This window comes from Taudactylus pleione, unplaced genomic scaffold (assembly GCF_031769625.1).
Source record: "Taudactylus pleione unplaced genomic scaffold, aTauple2 ptg000602l, whole genome shotgun sequence".
Classification (NCBI taxonomy): domain Eukaryota; kingdom Metazoa; phylum Chordata; class Amphibia; order Anura; family Myobatrachidae; genus Taudactylus; species Taudactylus pleione.
The window spans coordinates 7,416,293-7,432,539 of record NW_028285004.1 but is presented as its reverse complement, the minus strand read 5'-3'; the positions used below and the strand labels follow the sequence as shown (position 1 = coordinate 7,432,539).

Genomic DNA, 16,247 nt, shown 5'->3' with positions numbered 1-16,247 from the left:
TGCGGCTATTTCCTTCTGGTGTGAACGCTGCTCCGATGCCGGTGATAGCGTTTCATGTATTTCCGGGTTTGGCATTGTCTCCTGTTATCCAGTCGAGTACCCAGTCCTCATGTCAGCTTTTGTAACCCGACGTTTGTGTCATCTAGGCGGCACGGTCCGCATATCCACGCTCTGCAGTTTGTCATCCAGGCGACACAGACGGCACTCAGTGTCTAGAGTGCGCAGTTCACCGTCCAGTGGCTTGTGTCAACCCGACAGCACAGGCCGCAATCCGGGTTCCAGGGTACGCAATCCTGCGTACCACCGTTTGATTGTGTCAACCTGGCGACACAGGCCGCACTCCAGTGTCCTAAGTACGAAAACTTGTGTACTACCGGCTGTGTCAACCCGCCCGGCAGAGGTATCTCACCAGACCTAGACATCAGCAAGTGTGTACACAGCATTAGCCTGATGCCCTGAAGCTTTGTCTGGTTATGGAGAAGTGTTCTCCCCAGGCTGTTTTTAGCATGTGCACCACCCAGCAAGAAACAGACTACCACCCAACACTAAAAAGTTCCAGATCCTACAGACTTTGCAGCTTTTTCATAATCAGATGACTAGACCTCTAATAAGAAGAGAATTAATATATAAAATGTTATTTCAAGTTTAAATCATTATAAGGTCAGAGTTTAAACATTATATTATTGTGAAGGCCAGCGCCGGCTACTTCTTTATGCCATCTGGCTCGAACGTGGGGAGAACACTGCATTGTATACAATATTTTCAATAATTTTGAGGCTCAAATAAAGTTTGTGTATATTGAACCATCAAAAAGCAAAGGTTTCACTATCTCAGTCATGCTAAAAAAAAAAAAATCCATATTTTGGAATAGTCCATGTTTCGGAATATTTGGATATGGGAGACTCAACCTGTATACGTACTAACACACACACACACACACACACACACACACACACACACACACACACAGTCAGGTGCATAAATATTGGGACATTGACAGAATTTTCATATTTTGGCCTCTATTCACCACCACAATGGCTTTGAAATGAAACAAACAAGATGTGCTTTAACTGCAGACTCTCAGATTTAATTTGAGGGTAATTACATAAAAAATAAGGTGAACGGTGTAGGAATTACAACGGTTTCTATATGTGCCTCCCACTTTTTAAGGGGCCAAAAGTAATGGGACAAACTAAACAATCCTAAATCTAACTTTCACTTTTTAATACTTTGTTGCAAATCCTTTGCAGGCAATTACAGCCTGAAGTCTAGAACGCATAGACATCACCAGATGCTGGGTTTCATCCCTGGTGATGCTCTGCCAGGCCTCTACTGCAAAGGTCTTCAGTTCCTGCTTGTTCTTGGGGCATTTTCCCTTCAGTTTTGTCTTCATCAAGTGAAATGCATGCTCAATCGGATTCAGGTCAGGGGATTGACTTGGCCATTGCATAACATTCCACTTTTTTAGCCTTAAAAAACTCCTTGGTTGCTTTTGCAGTATGCTTCGGGTCATTGTCCATCTGCACTGTGAAGCGCCGTCCTATAAGTTCTGAAGCATTTGACTGAATATGAGCATATAATATTGCCCGAAACACATCAGAATTCATTCTGCTGCTTTTGTCAGCAGTCACATCATCAATAAATACAAGGGAACCAGTTCCATTGGGAGCCATACATGCCCACGCCATGACACTACCACCATGCTTCACTTATGAGGTGGTATGTTTTGGATCATGAGCAGTTCCTTTCCTTGTCCATACTCTTCTCTTCCCATCACTCTGGTACAAGTTGATCTTTGTCTCATCTGTCCATAGGATGTTGTTCCAGAACTGTAATGGCTTTTTTAGATGTTGTTTGGCAAACTCTAATCTGGTCTTCCTGTGTTTGTGGCTCACCAATGGTTTACATCTTGTGGTGAACCCTCTATATTCACTCTTGTGAAGTCTTCTCTTGATTGTTGACTTTGACACATATACACCTACCTCCTGGAGAGTGTTCTTGATTTGGCCAACTGTTGTGAAGGGGTTTTTCTTCACCAGGGAAATAATTCTTCTGTCATCCACCACAGTTGTTTTCCGTGGTCTTCCGGGTCTTTTGCTGTTGCTGAGCTCTCCGGTCCATTCTTTTATAAGAATGTTCCAAACAGTTGATTTGGCCACACCTAATGTTTTTGCTATCTCTCTGATGGGTTTGTTTTGATTTTTCAGCCTAATGATGGCTTGCTTCACTGATAGTGACAACTCTTTGGATCTCATATTGAGAGTCGACAGCAACTGATTCCAAATGCAAATGTCACACCTAGAATCAACTCCAGACCTTTTGCCTGCTTAATTGATGATGAAATACCGAGGGAATAGCCCACACCTGTCCATGAAATAGCTTTTTAGTTGATAGTCCCATTACTTTTGGCCCCTTATAAAGTGGGAGGCGCATATAGAAACCGTTGTAATTCCTACACCGTTCACCTGATTTGGATGTAATTACCCTCAAATTAAATCTGAAAGTCTGCAGTTAAAGAACATCTTGTTTGTTTCATTTCAAAGCCATTGTGGTGGGCAATAGAGGCCAAAATATGAAAATTCTGTCAATGTCCCAATATTTATGCACCTGACTGTATACACACTAAAACAGTACAAATACATACTTAACTTACAGCTGGGGCAGGTTGCTAATGGGGGATGGCACCTCGCATTGCTAGACTTGGTATTGGCTCCGCCCTCGCTACGGCAAGTTTAGGGGTTAATCGGTCCATCAGGGAGGTCGCCCCTCCCCTGCATGCACTAGTGCACAGGTTCTCAAACTCAGTCCTCGGGACCCCAAACAGTGCATGTTTTCCATGTCTCCTCACAGAATCACTAGTGAAATAATTAGCTCCACCTGTGGATCTTTTAAATCGTGTCAGTGAGTAATGAATACACCTGTGTACCTGCCAGGAGACCTGGAAAATGTGACCTGTGTGGGGTCCTGAGGACAGAGTTTAAGAACCACTGCACTAGTGCAACTGATTAAATTTAGTCTGTCTTTCATTCAACTGGGGGGCACTGGACCTTGGGGACATCACAAAGCTGTCTTTATGCCTATTAGGAAAATTTGCTTTATATATAAATGATGTGTACATACTTTCTTGTAGCTGAACAAATCTGCAGGGCCACTCTGTCAGTGATGTCATTATCACCAAGACTCCACAATCTGTTCTTCCGTGAGGACTTTTCTACAGCAAAAATGAGCTGTAAAGAGAAATGTTGTCTTAGAGCTCAGCTCTCAAATTTGCATTTATACCTTTCAGTTAGAAAAAATATCTCTAATTCTCTGATGCACTCTCACAAGTGTGGTCGTATATTAAACAATGTTAATCAATAAACCAATTATGAATGTTTAAAATACATTATATTTGTATATTGACAAAAAAAATAAATATATATTACTGATTTAATAAATAAATAACAATGTATTAGCCATCTTGCAAAAGTAATTCGGTCCATTTTGAAAAATATTTGCAAATAATTGACAATAAATTAATCTGTACTTTAAAGATATAGAGGTCTATTTACTAAGGGGTCTATTTACTAAGCAGTGTTAGGAGAAGTGAAACGTGATAAGGTGCCAGCCAATCAGCTCCCAACTGTCATTTTTCAAACACAGCCTGTGAGATGGCAGTTAGGAGCTGATTGGCTGGCACCTTATCATTTTGCACTCTTCGCTTTTCACTTCTCCTAACACTGCTTAGCAAATAGACCCCAGAGCCTTAGATAGAGATAAAGTGGACGGAGAGAAAAGTACCAACCAACCAGCTCCTGTCATTTTTTAAACACAGCTTGTGACATGGCAAGTTAGGAACTGATTTGTTGGTACTTTATCTCTATTCACCTTGTCTCCATCTTTTCTGACACCTCCTGCCTAAAACCCAAAAAGTAGAGAAGGATTGTGAGGCTCGCTTTCACGGTCTGTATTCATACTAAGGGCTGTATTCAATTAGAAGCAAAAAGTCCGTTTCGGCGATACTTTTTCACGGATGACATAATTTTGACATTTTCATTTATCCCAGTATGCAATTAGTTCGACTTTTCCACGGTCAATGCATCAGACCTGGCGGAAAAGTTTTGCCTATGAATTGGTGGCGAGAAAAAGTGCAGAATTGGGGTTTTGGGGTGCAGACTTCCAGAAACCACCTTGGACAGTTCCCTAAAGGTAATCTGTGTCAAATTTTTTTTAAAAAGTACCTTAGGACACCCCAAAAAAGTACTTTCATTTTGGGGGCACAAAAAAAAAAACAAAAAAAAAAAACAAAGTTGGGGGACAAACTTGAAAACTAGCGAAATAGACTCCGGGGGTTCCCAAAGTATGCCCCAGGTGTGTTTTTGATAGCAGGTGGATTTTTCACGTTTTTTTTAAAACTTCACATTAGCAACTTCAAAATATGCTAGTACTCATTTTCATGTACCCCAAATTTGATGGGACTTTTCCCCAAAAACCTCCAAAATGCTATTCTTCACCACTTCTTTATATAGCTCCGATTGAGACAATTTAAAAATCCAAAATACCTCCAGCTGGGCTATTAAGGGGTATCCAGAGTGATCCCCTATGTCAGAGCATCTTTTGGGGGGTGTCAGACTGATTTCCCCAAAACTGACAAAACTTTTTGCCGATTTCAGTTTCGCCGGGTCCCGTTATTGTCGATTTGAAATTGAATACAGGGATAAGCCGGGACAAGTGCGATACTTTTTCACACTCAAAACCAGCGATGACAGCGAAAAGTCCGGCAACGTACTTTTTGCTCCAAATTGAATACGGGCCTAAGAATCAAGATCACGCAAGCATTTATCCTTCTGCTGCACAGAGAAACCCCTCAGCAGCGAAAGGATTAAAACACTAATACAATAAAATTAGTATTTTACAATATGCTAAAATTAGAACAGCTATATAGCAAAATGCAGCTTGGATTAGATTTTAAGTCATACATTTCAATTGTTTTTAATTGATGTACCGCCCCCAACGCCACATGAATGGCGGTACATCACCCCCGTCTCGCTAACGGGGACTCTGCACTACTAGCGCTATCCTAGGCAGGCATAGCGCTGGGAGGGCCAGCGTCGGTGCTTCTTCAAACAAGCACCGGCGGAGCAACCAACAGCTGAGAGCGCTGTACCACGCTCTCCAGCGGCTATGAGCATAAGCCAGCGCCGGTACTTTCATACAAGCACCAGCGCGGCCCCGTTATGCAGGGCTATAATAGCGGTGTAAATGCAGACTCCCGTTATGGGAGTAGTGGGACGCGGCAGCCTCGCTCCTTGCATAGAGGGAGGAAGGAGTAGGCGTCTTCAGTGACAGCTGCGGCCAGCACCGCGCTGTCACCAACGTAGAGGGGCCTCTATCCATCCCCTCATTTAAATAGGAGGGAGAATAGTGGCTAGCTAAGCCAGAGACCCGGACGCTGACTGCCGAGTGCAGATCCGGGTCTCATCAGCAGCTCCGACACTGCCAGGTTTACTTGCAGGGGGAAGGAGGCTGCGCAGCAGCCGCTGTCCTGAGCCCAGCATTTTCGCCCACCACTCCAGCTAGTCAGGAGTGGTGGGATATACTTACGGGCTGCTGCGGCCAGGATGCTGGGCTGAGGGGGCGGCGAGGAACCCGGACACATGCCGGTGTCAGCAGTGGCGGGTCCTCGCAGGGTCCGATGACTCCATTTGCTGGTGCCCCCTCCTCAGGGTCACCGGACACAGGCTGCAGTAGCCGTGTGGTGCCCTTCCCGGCGGCTCCCCTGTGTCAGGCATACTGCCACAGCAAGCAGCCTGCCTGTCCTCAATGCTTGATTATAAAACCAAAAGATTAAAAAAAAAAAAACTATGAAAAAGGCTGGAGACAGCCTAATGTGCTACCGGCTCTCTCGGGCACATTCTAAAAACTGGGGCTGATGGGGCATAGAGGGGGAGGAGCCAGTCACACTTCTAAATTATTTAAAGTGCCAGGCTCTACTCTACCACCGTCTATACCCCACTGTCTTGATCTCGAGTGTCCCCTAGTGGATAAAGGAGAAATGATTTATTATTCTTAACATACCAAAAGTAAAAAGAAATCAAGATATGAACTTGCCTTCCGTAGAGCATTTTGGCTTTCCTTTGACAGTTCGGGAGATGTTACAAGAAATACACCAACAAGCTGAAGACCACCAGGAAGCATCCGACTTACCTAAAAGATATATAAGATGGAGTTAGCCATGAGATTGAAGCTAAAATAATGTAACTCACTACTATTACTCATGAGTTAGACACAGACATAAAACAGTCAACCTTCAGTTAATAGATTCTAAGAGGCATATGTATCAAGCCGTTTTTTTACATAAAATTATGCAGAAACTGCAGTTTCTTCATAATTTTATGTATTGTAGCTATGTACTAATAGCACAATGCAGGAGATTTCACAGAAAACTCCGGCAAAGTGCTAATTAGCATTTCAGATCGCAGTCTTCATTATTATGAATGGGGACATACGATCTCACCCCTATGTACTAAACTCCAAAAAGCAATACTTTTAGGAGTTTAGCCCCTGCAGTTTACACCATCTTCAGATGGTGTAAACTACTCTTTGCGTATGGTGCAGAAAAGAGATCTTTTGATCTCTTCCCCTGCAGCCCCCGGACAGTCCAGGAAGCTGACGCTATGTGCATGCGCAGCATCAGCTTCCCCCAGGGAAGTCTTTCATTTCAGAAAAAGACTTCTCCGAAATGCCAGAGATATAACTCACTGGGACAGCGGTTACCGCAACCACTGTCCCTGCGAGTTACCGGTAGTACATAGCCGGAATATTTTTATTCAAAATGAAAATATCCCGGGCGAGTTGGAAAGTTAGACCCCTATAACAAAAACTGAGACGCATGACTGAAGAAGGAAAATTATTACAGAACACAATGATAGTAACACATTTCACTTAGGCAAAACATACCCGCCATTCACAAGGACTGATGCTGGGTGCACACTAGCAGATATATTGGCCGTATCAATTGATCGGTCAATACATTGTGTGCCCGTCGACCAGTGTGTACCAGCGACAACGTCGTTCACAGATATATCTCGTCGGCTGTGCTGCACAGCCCATGGCAGATAGATCTGTCCATCATGCTGTGTATGGGCGATCAGCCGACCGCTTGCATACTTACAGCGGCATCCGCGGGGAGGGGGTCGCGGCACGACCTGCAGCCAGATGATGGTTGGTCAGTATGTATGAACAACCATCATCTGCAGATATATCTGTTAGGTGTGTACCCAGCTTGAGATGAGCTGTGACTATATTATATTTATAAAAACAAAAATAATAAACGTAAGTATAAAGCACACTGTAAAGCTGTGTCTGTTTCCTTGGTTGTAACTAGTAACAAATATGTCTAGAGCTCAATAAAGCCGTTGTTCATACAATAAACATGTACTAAATCTATTTTCTTATTTTTTTTTTGTCACGTATGAAGAATAGCATTTCTTGGCTCAGTTTTATTCAGTAAGAGTGCCATAAGAGCCAGCAATTTCAAGGTAATGTGTAGAAATGCAACTTTTTAATTTGAAAGTACCTGAGAAGCATGAACAGAAACCCATTCCTCATCAATTTCATCCAGTTTGCACAAACCAGCCTTCTGTTCAGATGCCTCACATTGATCTTCTTTTGTGGGTGTTTGAACAGCCAGATTAATATAATCTCTTTGCAAAGAGCACTAAAATGAATAATTTAAGAAGTATCACAAAAAATATTACAATTCAGGGATTTCCACTGCTCTACCAGTTATTGATATTCACATATACAAAAAATATTCCATTATTAAAAATTGTATGTGTGTGAGAAGGTCAGAGAAGAAAAGTTATCTGTAAATCCTTGAATACTAATGCTGGCCATACACGCTACAATTATCGGGACGATCCGCCAGATATCGGCGAATCGCCGCGATAATTGTAGCGTGTGGGGGGGGCGACCGAGGGTTAAATATTGCTCGGTCGGGCATGCTGGATTGTCCAGCATGCCCGTCCGATGCGATATTTAGCAGGTAAACTGTCGGCCGCATCGGGCAGTGTATGCCCAGCGCAGCCGACAGACATTTCCTGTATTCCTTCCTACGGAAGGAACAGGGAAATGTCTCCTCCCCCGGGGGCGGAGCGCGGATGTCGGGCTATACACTGAGTTTTCTCTCACAGTGTATGCCGGCGACTTCTGCGGCTGGCAGGCTGCCAGATAAAATGTCTGTCGGTCTGACGTGACTAGTTTTGTTTGCTGAAATGTTCTAGATGGGTATTGACCTTGAGTGAAATACACATACAATTTGGGGGGGGTGGGGAAGGTGGAGGGAGCATTGCAGTCCAGCACACAATAGAGTGTGCTGGGCTGCTGACAGGTAAGAAGGCCCCGGGTAATTAGTACCCCCCCCCGCCCCCGTTCCACTGGATGTAACTTTGTGGGCGACATAGTAAGATTTTAAAAGGGTCGCCCCCCCCCAGGGGAAAAAAAACAAACAAACATACATTTGACCCCACACGGAGCCCATTCAGTTTATGCCACACAGTAGTACCCCTTATACATTATGCCAAACTTATTTCTTACTCACAACTCTGAATCAGGACCTATAAATGTCTACAATAGATATGAAGACAATAAAAATGTTGATAAGGACATAGGGCCAGGGCCGTCTCTAGGCATGTTCCACCTGAGAGGCCGCTCAAGGGGTGCCATCCTTTGTGGGCACGCCGATTCCCATCTGTCCACCCCGCTGATTTCCCGGAGCTACGGCACTTAGAAGATACATACACACAGTGAGTCTGTCACAATCACTGAGTGACAGACTCCACGGTTATCTGCAGCGCTGAGCAGCCCGTGTGGCGGCGTACCCCTGCCCGCGCATTCATCTGCACTGACTGCATTGCTCTGCTCTCTCTGGCGGGGTCAAGACAGTGCGGTGATGGCCAGGACCTACAAGGGTGAGGAGGATTCAGGCAGGAGGAGGCAGTGGCAGGTCAGTGATTACTCCCCCTACACAAAGCTAAACTGATGCTGCAGTCTGAAGTGGAGTGAGCTCCGGCTACTTCCAGTCAGTCGGATCTTCGAGGCACCTGACTCGCCGGAGTGGACAGACAACCCCTACCACAGCGCTTTTCATTCGCTGTGCCGCGTGAGCGGCCCACAGGTGTACCGCCAAAGTAGAGGAGCAGCAGAGCCATGCCCGCCAGCCAGTGTGCGCGTAGCTGCTGGAGCAATGCCATGATGCTGACAGGAGCCGACGGACGAATGAGAAAGAGTGGTAAGTAAAGGGGATTCTTCTACCTTGCTGGCAGTTTCATTTTACAACTGGGCTCAGTATCCTTATATGTATTTATATATGTGTGTGCTTATATATGTATTTATATATATGTGTGTATATATGTACTTATATATGTGTGGGCATACATGGAGAGGTTTATAAGAAACCACTGCGGAATTTAATAACCACAGCTGCAGTGCCAGGGGTAGTCCATTCTATGGAGCTCATTTTTTAACAGTACTTTGGTCAAAAAAGTAGCCCCCATAACTTTCTGGGGGCTTGGCTCAGATAGATAACGTAATGTTTAGTATATGGGGAATGCTTCGCAGTTTTTTCGGAAAAGGGAACAAAAGGATCACTGCCGCATGCACATACACAATCCTATGGCTGCGCATGCGCAATAAAAACGTCACTCCAGGTCCCCGTGCCACCATGACAGCCGGCTTACAGCTAGTAAGTGCAAAGGATTCTGACCACCTTGTGCTGTAGGGCTGAGGCCTGTAACAAGACTGGGACTGATCTCTGCTTTGTTCATTCCATGTCATCAGTTGCGCTAGAACAGGCTAGGCGTGGTTCATTGGGGCTCTCTATTTGGACAACAATTTAAGAAAAAGTGGTGAATTGGGGGTGCAGGGCCCAAAAAAGTTGAGACTGAAAATCAGAGAGGGTATGACTGAAACTGGGAAAAGTAATTAGTAGAGGGGAGGAGTCTAGATTAATTCGTAAACTGCCCCCCCTAAAAGAAAAGTCTAGATCCGCCCCTGGGAGGAGAAGTGAACCACGGCGCAGGATGAGGACTTGGGCTGGGGAAGATGGGAACTGCAGCTGCAATAAGCAAGTAAGTGCTGCTGACGGGTGAAGCTGCATGAACTCCCACCTGGAGGTTGGAGTGGAACTGAATTTTAGTTTATTGGAAGTGTGAAACAGAGTATTGTAGAGTGGGGAAGGGGGCACTGTGGTTGCAGGGGCTGAGTGAGTCTGGGATGGGGGGGGATTAACAGTAGTTGAGGGAGGTCCTGGTGGAGCACTGTGTTTGCAGTGAGCAGGGGCCGAGTCTGGGGGGCTGTGAAGGTGCTGGCTGAGAGGAGCACTGTTTGCAGTGAGCAGGGGCCAAGTCTGGGGGGCTGTGAGGGTGCTGGCTGAGAGGAGCACTGTTTGCAGTGAGCAGGGGCTGAGACTGGGGGGCTGTGGGAGTGCTGGCTGAGGAGCACTTTTTCGCAGTGACTGGCTAGCTGAAGTCTGAGACTGGGGGGGGGCTGTGAGGGTGCTGGCTGAGGAGCACTGTGACTGCAGTGAGCGGGCGCTGACTCTGGACTGGGGACTGAACAGTGGCTGAAGAGCACTGTGACTTCAGAGTCAGTGATGGGGACTGTACTCAAAAATACACTTGCTATCTATCAACAATTATTATGAAGTCTATTTTGGTGTGATGTATATATTAAAGGTTGGCGTTATCCTTGAGCTGTAAGAAAAAATAAAAAGGTTGGGATAAAAGAAGTTAGGAAGGGGTTTCTAATAAATGTGTAATGTGCAAAAGTCCTCTGATGTAGAATGTGAATTAATGTAATGCTGTGTAAGGGGAAATATAGATTTGACCATTATAGTAGAAAACATTCAGATTAAAATATGCTCCACAAACCACGAGGACAATGTGTTTTTTTTTTTTATTTTATTTTTTTCGTGTGGGAGCATTCATTGCATTAATGTGTTTTGATTTGATGTGGTAGCATTAATTGCATCAGGGTGTGTTTTATTTATTTTGCCTGTGGGAGTATTCATTTAACCAATGTGTTTTTTTTTAATTTGTCCTGTTGAGTACAATGTGTGTGTTTTTACCCTGTGGGGGCCAATGTGTGTTTTAGGTCCTGTCAGGGTTAATATATGGTGCTTTTTTTTTTTTTATCATGTGGGGGCAAAGGAGCAGGGCCCTCTTACCTCTTGTCTGTCTGTTACTACCTAGTTTTGTTCTATTGTTTCCATTTGTAAGCGCAACGGAACATGCGGAGCTATATAAAGAAACTGTTAATAGATAAATAATAAAATAAAGTTGTGTTTTTTGAGTAACCTATGAGGACCAATGTGTGTTAATTTTATAATAAATGGCATGGTAACATTTTGCTCAAATTGACTCCTTTTGGATTTTTTTGCATCTCTCCTGTTATTTCTTTAATTAAAAAATAGTAAATATTTGTTTTCAGCTAACAAAGAAATATAAATATATGTACATATTTATATATTGATCGAGTGAGTGCGGGCGGGCGGGCGAACACGCGCGCGGGGGGGCGGGGATGCTACATCTACTTCTCGCACAAGGTGCTAGTTGACCTGCAGAAAAGTATCGCCGGTGACGTCATTTCGCCAGGTGAAAACTTATTCCCGTATTCAATTCCAAAGACTTCTCACCGGTGCGGAAATCAATGCATTGGAATAGGCGAAAAAGATTCACCTATGCAAGCTGGCGGAAAAAAAGTGCAGAATTGAGGTTTTGGGGTGCAAACTTGCAGAAACCACCCTGCTCCCTTGGGACAGTCTCCCAAAGCTAAACTGTGGCAAAAAAAGTTTTAAAAAAATATAAGAGCACCGCCAAAAAATTACTTTGAAAAAGGGGACGAAAAAGTGCAAAGTTGGGGGACAAACTTAAAAACTAGCTAAATAGACAACAGAGGGGTCCCAAAGTATGCACCAGGTGTTTTTAAGTACCCAAAATACCTTCAGCAGGGCTATTCGGGGGTATGTATAGTGATCCCCAATGTCAGTGCATCTTTTGGAGGGGTGTCAGGCGGATTTCCCCAAATCTGACAGCACTTTTCGCCAGGTCCCGTTTTCTAATTGAATACGGGGATAAGTGGAGACGAGCGCAATACTTTTTCCCATGGAAAACCAGCGATGTCGACGAAAAGTCTGGCATGCGAAATGTACGGAACGTTTCGCACCTAATTGAATATGCCCCAAAATGTATAATGTCAAAATGTTGACAGTTAAAATGTAGACACAGGGCCGTATTCAGTTAGTTCCGAAAAGTAGATTTTGTCGCGCATACGTGCGTATCGAGCTATCCAATTGCCAGAATGATCGCATGTGCGAAAACTCCATAGGTAGAAACCGACGAAAAGTTTTCCCCATCTCAGAGCAGGTGATAAAATGTGCAAAATCCCTATTTTTGGCTAAACATGTTGGGAACCCTTTGGACACCCCCCCCCCTAATGACTAATTAGGCAAAAAAATTAATTAGCTTAATACCCCCTAATAATAACATGTCATTTTATGTCATTTTTGGGGTGAACATTTTTAAAGTGTTGCAAAATGGGTTTAAGGTACTAGGGCAGGTATTTTGGGGCGCTGTATGGATGGGACAGGTGTTTTTAGGATTGCAGGTGGCTGCAGCAGGTGTATTTTTAACATATTTTAAAACTGCACTTTATAAATACAAAACTACACTAGCACCCATTTTAATGTACCCCCAGTTTAACTACAGCAATAATTTTTTCTAAAAAAAAAATAGCTTTTTATCATTTTTACACACAGCAAATATGCATATAACAGCAATCTGACTCAATTTAAGAAGCCAAAATACTTTTATTAGGGCCATTAATACACTTCTATATTGATTTCCTATGTCAGTTAGGGGTACTGGCTGATTTCCCAAAAACGTGCTGTACTTTGCTAGTTTCACCATGGGCAATTACCGCACATATGCGTTTTCTTGTGTTTTGCAACTGAATAGTGCGAGAAGCGGGAGAGCGCATTGAGAAAGTACTCAAAATGATCACATCAAAACTGGCGAATGAGGCGAAAACTTAACCCTGCGAGCACTTTTCGTCAAACGCAACTTTTTGCACCTAATTGAATACGGCCCACAGTCATACGGCCCTAATTGAATAGCCCTTCTGCACCTAATTGAATACGGCCCTAATTGAAGAGCCCTTCTGCTCCATGGGAGGTTTCTGTACTCCCTGAGCTCGCCTTAGGACACCTGCGTTACGGTTTGACAGGTGTACCGCCGCAGTCAAACTCCCCACCTGGGAGTTTGACTGGGGCGGTACATAATGTCGACATTTAAAATAATTAAAAATTGGCACCAAAATGTCAGTCCAGTCCAGCTGTTGGGGATCAAAGCCTGGACTGCGCACCCTAATTTTAAACATAAGATATGCTACCATGTTCAGAATATTAGTGCCATGCAGAAAAAAAAGACTATGCAGGTGCACACTCTAAGCATTAAGAATACTGATCATTAAATCAAATATGTTAAACTCTACAATTAACATGGAGTATTCTTAGTGCTTAGCATGCCCTGCCACAGCTTTGCGCTTAGGACATGCAGTCCATGCCCCTCTTTTCATGTGTAGTTTTACAGCAGCTGGACTGCCAGTGTCATAATGGACGAATGTACAAGATGATGTCCCACTGAGACTGGAACACGCATGCCAGAGCCACAGATTACTGTTAGGAAATGCTGAAACTGTGGCAGGGCATACTGGCAAAACTGTGGCAGGGCAAACTACCACAGTTTGTCTACTGAGGGAAGAGCCCTGAGCATGTGTAGTAATCCTAGATCAGTGGTTCTCAAACTCGGTCCTCAGGACCCCACACAGGTCACGTTTTCCAGGTCACCCAGCAGGTGCACAGGTGTATTCATTACTCACTGACACATTTTAAAAGATCCACAGATGGAGCTAATTTCACTTGTGATTCTGTCAGGAGACCTGCAAAACATGCACCGTTTGGGGTCCCGAGGACCGAGTTTGAGAACCTGTGTCCTAGATGTATGTCAGCCATACAGTCATTTATCTCTAAAAGTCACATAATAAAAATCATTGTCACCTCCCTACTAGAGACCTGTGCACAGACTAAGTGCCCACCCGTTATGTACCGCACCATGCGTCAATTATCTTGGACGGTAAAATCTCCTTCATAGTTGAACTAAATAAATGACATGCACTGTTGCACTGACTAATCCCATGCACAGCATATACATAACGTGCAGTGACCAATATTGCGACGTCAACATATTTGATTGTCGACATTTTGATATGGTCAAAATGCGACATGCAAAATAAAAACATTCTTATATTATCAATGTCGACGTCTTTACTATGTCTATATTTTGAAATGGTCAAAATATCGACATGCCTATATTATGATTGGCGAGTAAACCACTGTTTATGCAGTTAACTATATTCTGAGGGGCACCTTCTAACCGCAATACTAACTTGATATTAACCTAATGTATGTCTATCAATGTGTCTAAAAACATGTCTGATAATAATGCAAAGCACTTGGATCTGCAAGGCCTGTTTTCTCCTCAGGGACCTCCTGCTGCATTAGCATATTTTAGCATCGCTGCTCTGTCCAAGATGCAGCAACAATACTAACAGTGTCCATCTCTGAATCAGACACTCAGTACCCATAAAGTTCCTCCACTCCCTCTCCCAACTGCTTACCTGAAACTTGCTCACTTCTTTAACCTTTTTCCCTCCGCCATGTCTTCTTCATCTTTACCCTTCCTCTCCAACTACTGTCCAATCTTCCGGCTCCTCTTTGCTTCCAAAATCCTTTAACAACGTCAGCAATTTGGCCCACTTTCCCTCCTCCCACTCTCTCTCCTATTTAGGGCCGGATTCAATATCGTCGATTTTTGTGCCAATATTATCGCACCTGCGATAATAGGATCGACTGAAACAGGCGAAAAGTTTTCTCCATCTCAGACCAGGAGAAAAAAAATGCAAAGTCACTATATTTTCCCTTAAATTGTGGGGGATTTCTTTCAGAACACTTTGGACACCCCCCCCCCCTAATGATAAATTACCCCAAAATGTTTTCGTTGTGTACTTTGGCAAAAAACGGCCACGCAAATTTTGGGTGAAAAAAAGTTGTTTTCCAGGAAATAACTGTTCCACGTAAATTGGGGGTACATTAGAATGGGTGCAAGTATATTTTCGTGTCGTAAAAACGCAATTTTAAAAAATCACCTGCGACAGCGTGCAATGTTTAAAACACGACACATCCATACTGTCCCCCGAAAAATCGGATCCAATACGTTAAAACCATTATCAACGTTTTCTTTTTTCGCCAAAGTACGCAACTTACGAAAAAAATGTTGGGGTAGTTTATCATTAGGGGTGATCTCTAAAGGATTCTGAAAGAAATTCCCACATTTTTAGGCAAAAATAGAAATTTTGCATTTTTTTTCTCCTGGCCTGAGATGGAGAAAACTTTTCTCCTTTTTTTCGGTGAAAAACGGCCAATTTCGCCGTTTTTTTTTTTTTTTTTTAGGAGAAAGTCATCCTATTTCGCGTCCGACTGCAAAATCTGCGTTTTTTGCCGCTAATTAAATCCTGCCCTAAAGGCGCATATCCATTAGGCGATATTAATGTGTGATTGCACGATTACGACATCATAATCGTGCAATCGCTCATTAATCGTGCACTATAATGTCGGAAACTACCAGCGATGCGCGCTCCTGCTGGTCGTTTCCAACATCAATCATCTCCTGAACATGCCGGTCAATCTGCCAATAACGACAGATTGGCCATGTTCGGGGATAATGGAGGGTGCCTACACTGAATGACTAAACGTTCAGTGTAGGCACTGCAGGGGATGGGGAACGATGGTACAATTACGATGTTGTAATCCTACTGTCTTTACTGTCTTGTGGATGTGAGGCTTTAGTCTAGCTTCCAACTGCCCTCACCAAAATGAACAATGACTTTACCTGTCCGTCATTTTTGACACTGATGATCACTTATCATTCCTTTGACTTAAGTGACACAGTGTCCTTTGTTGGTGAGTCTACTATCCTTTAGGTCATGCTGTCTATTTTAGACTCTTGCTCCGGTACTCTTTTGGTGTTTCCAAAGGTTGTTTTTGGCCTCCTCCATATACACCTCCTCTCTCTGTAATCTCATATGCTTCTTCTGCATCCATTACCACCTCTACTTAGATGACACCCACACTCTATTGCCGATATGCTTTA

At 43.7% G+C, this 16,247-nt stretch overlaps 1 protein-coding gene across 1 annotated transcript in view; it reads right to left on the bottom strand.

Moving 5' to 3' along the window:
• The window catches only part of ODR4 (odr-4 GPCR localization factor homolog), a 100,380-nt gene that overhangs the window by 69,876 nt on the left and 14,257 nt on the right, over positions 1-16,247 (bottom strand). The window contains exons 3-5 of the mRNA XM_088453922.1: positions 7,559-7,699; positions 6,091-6,186; positions 3,121-3,227 (exon numbers count right to left, since the gene is read on the bottom strand). Of these exons, the coding sequence (XP_088310048.1) occupies positions 3,121-3,227; positions 6,091-6,186; positions 7,559-7,699 (344 nt within the window). The remainder of the gene's footprint in view (positions 1-3,120; positions 3,228-6,090; positions 6,187-7,558; positions 7,700-16,247) is intronic.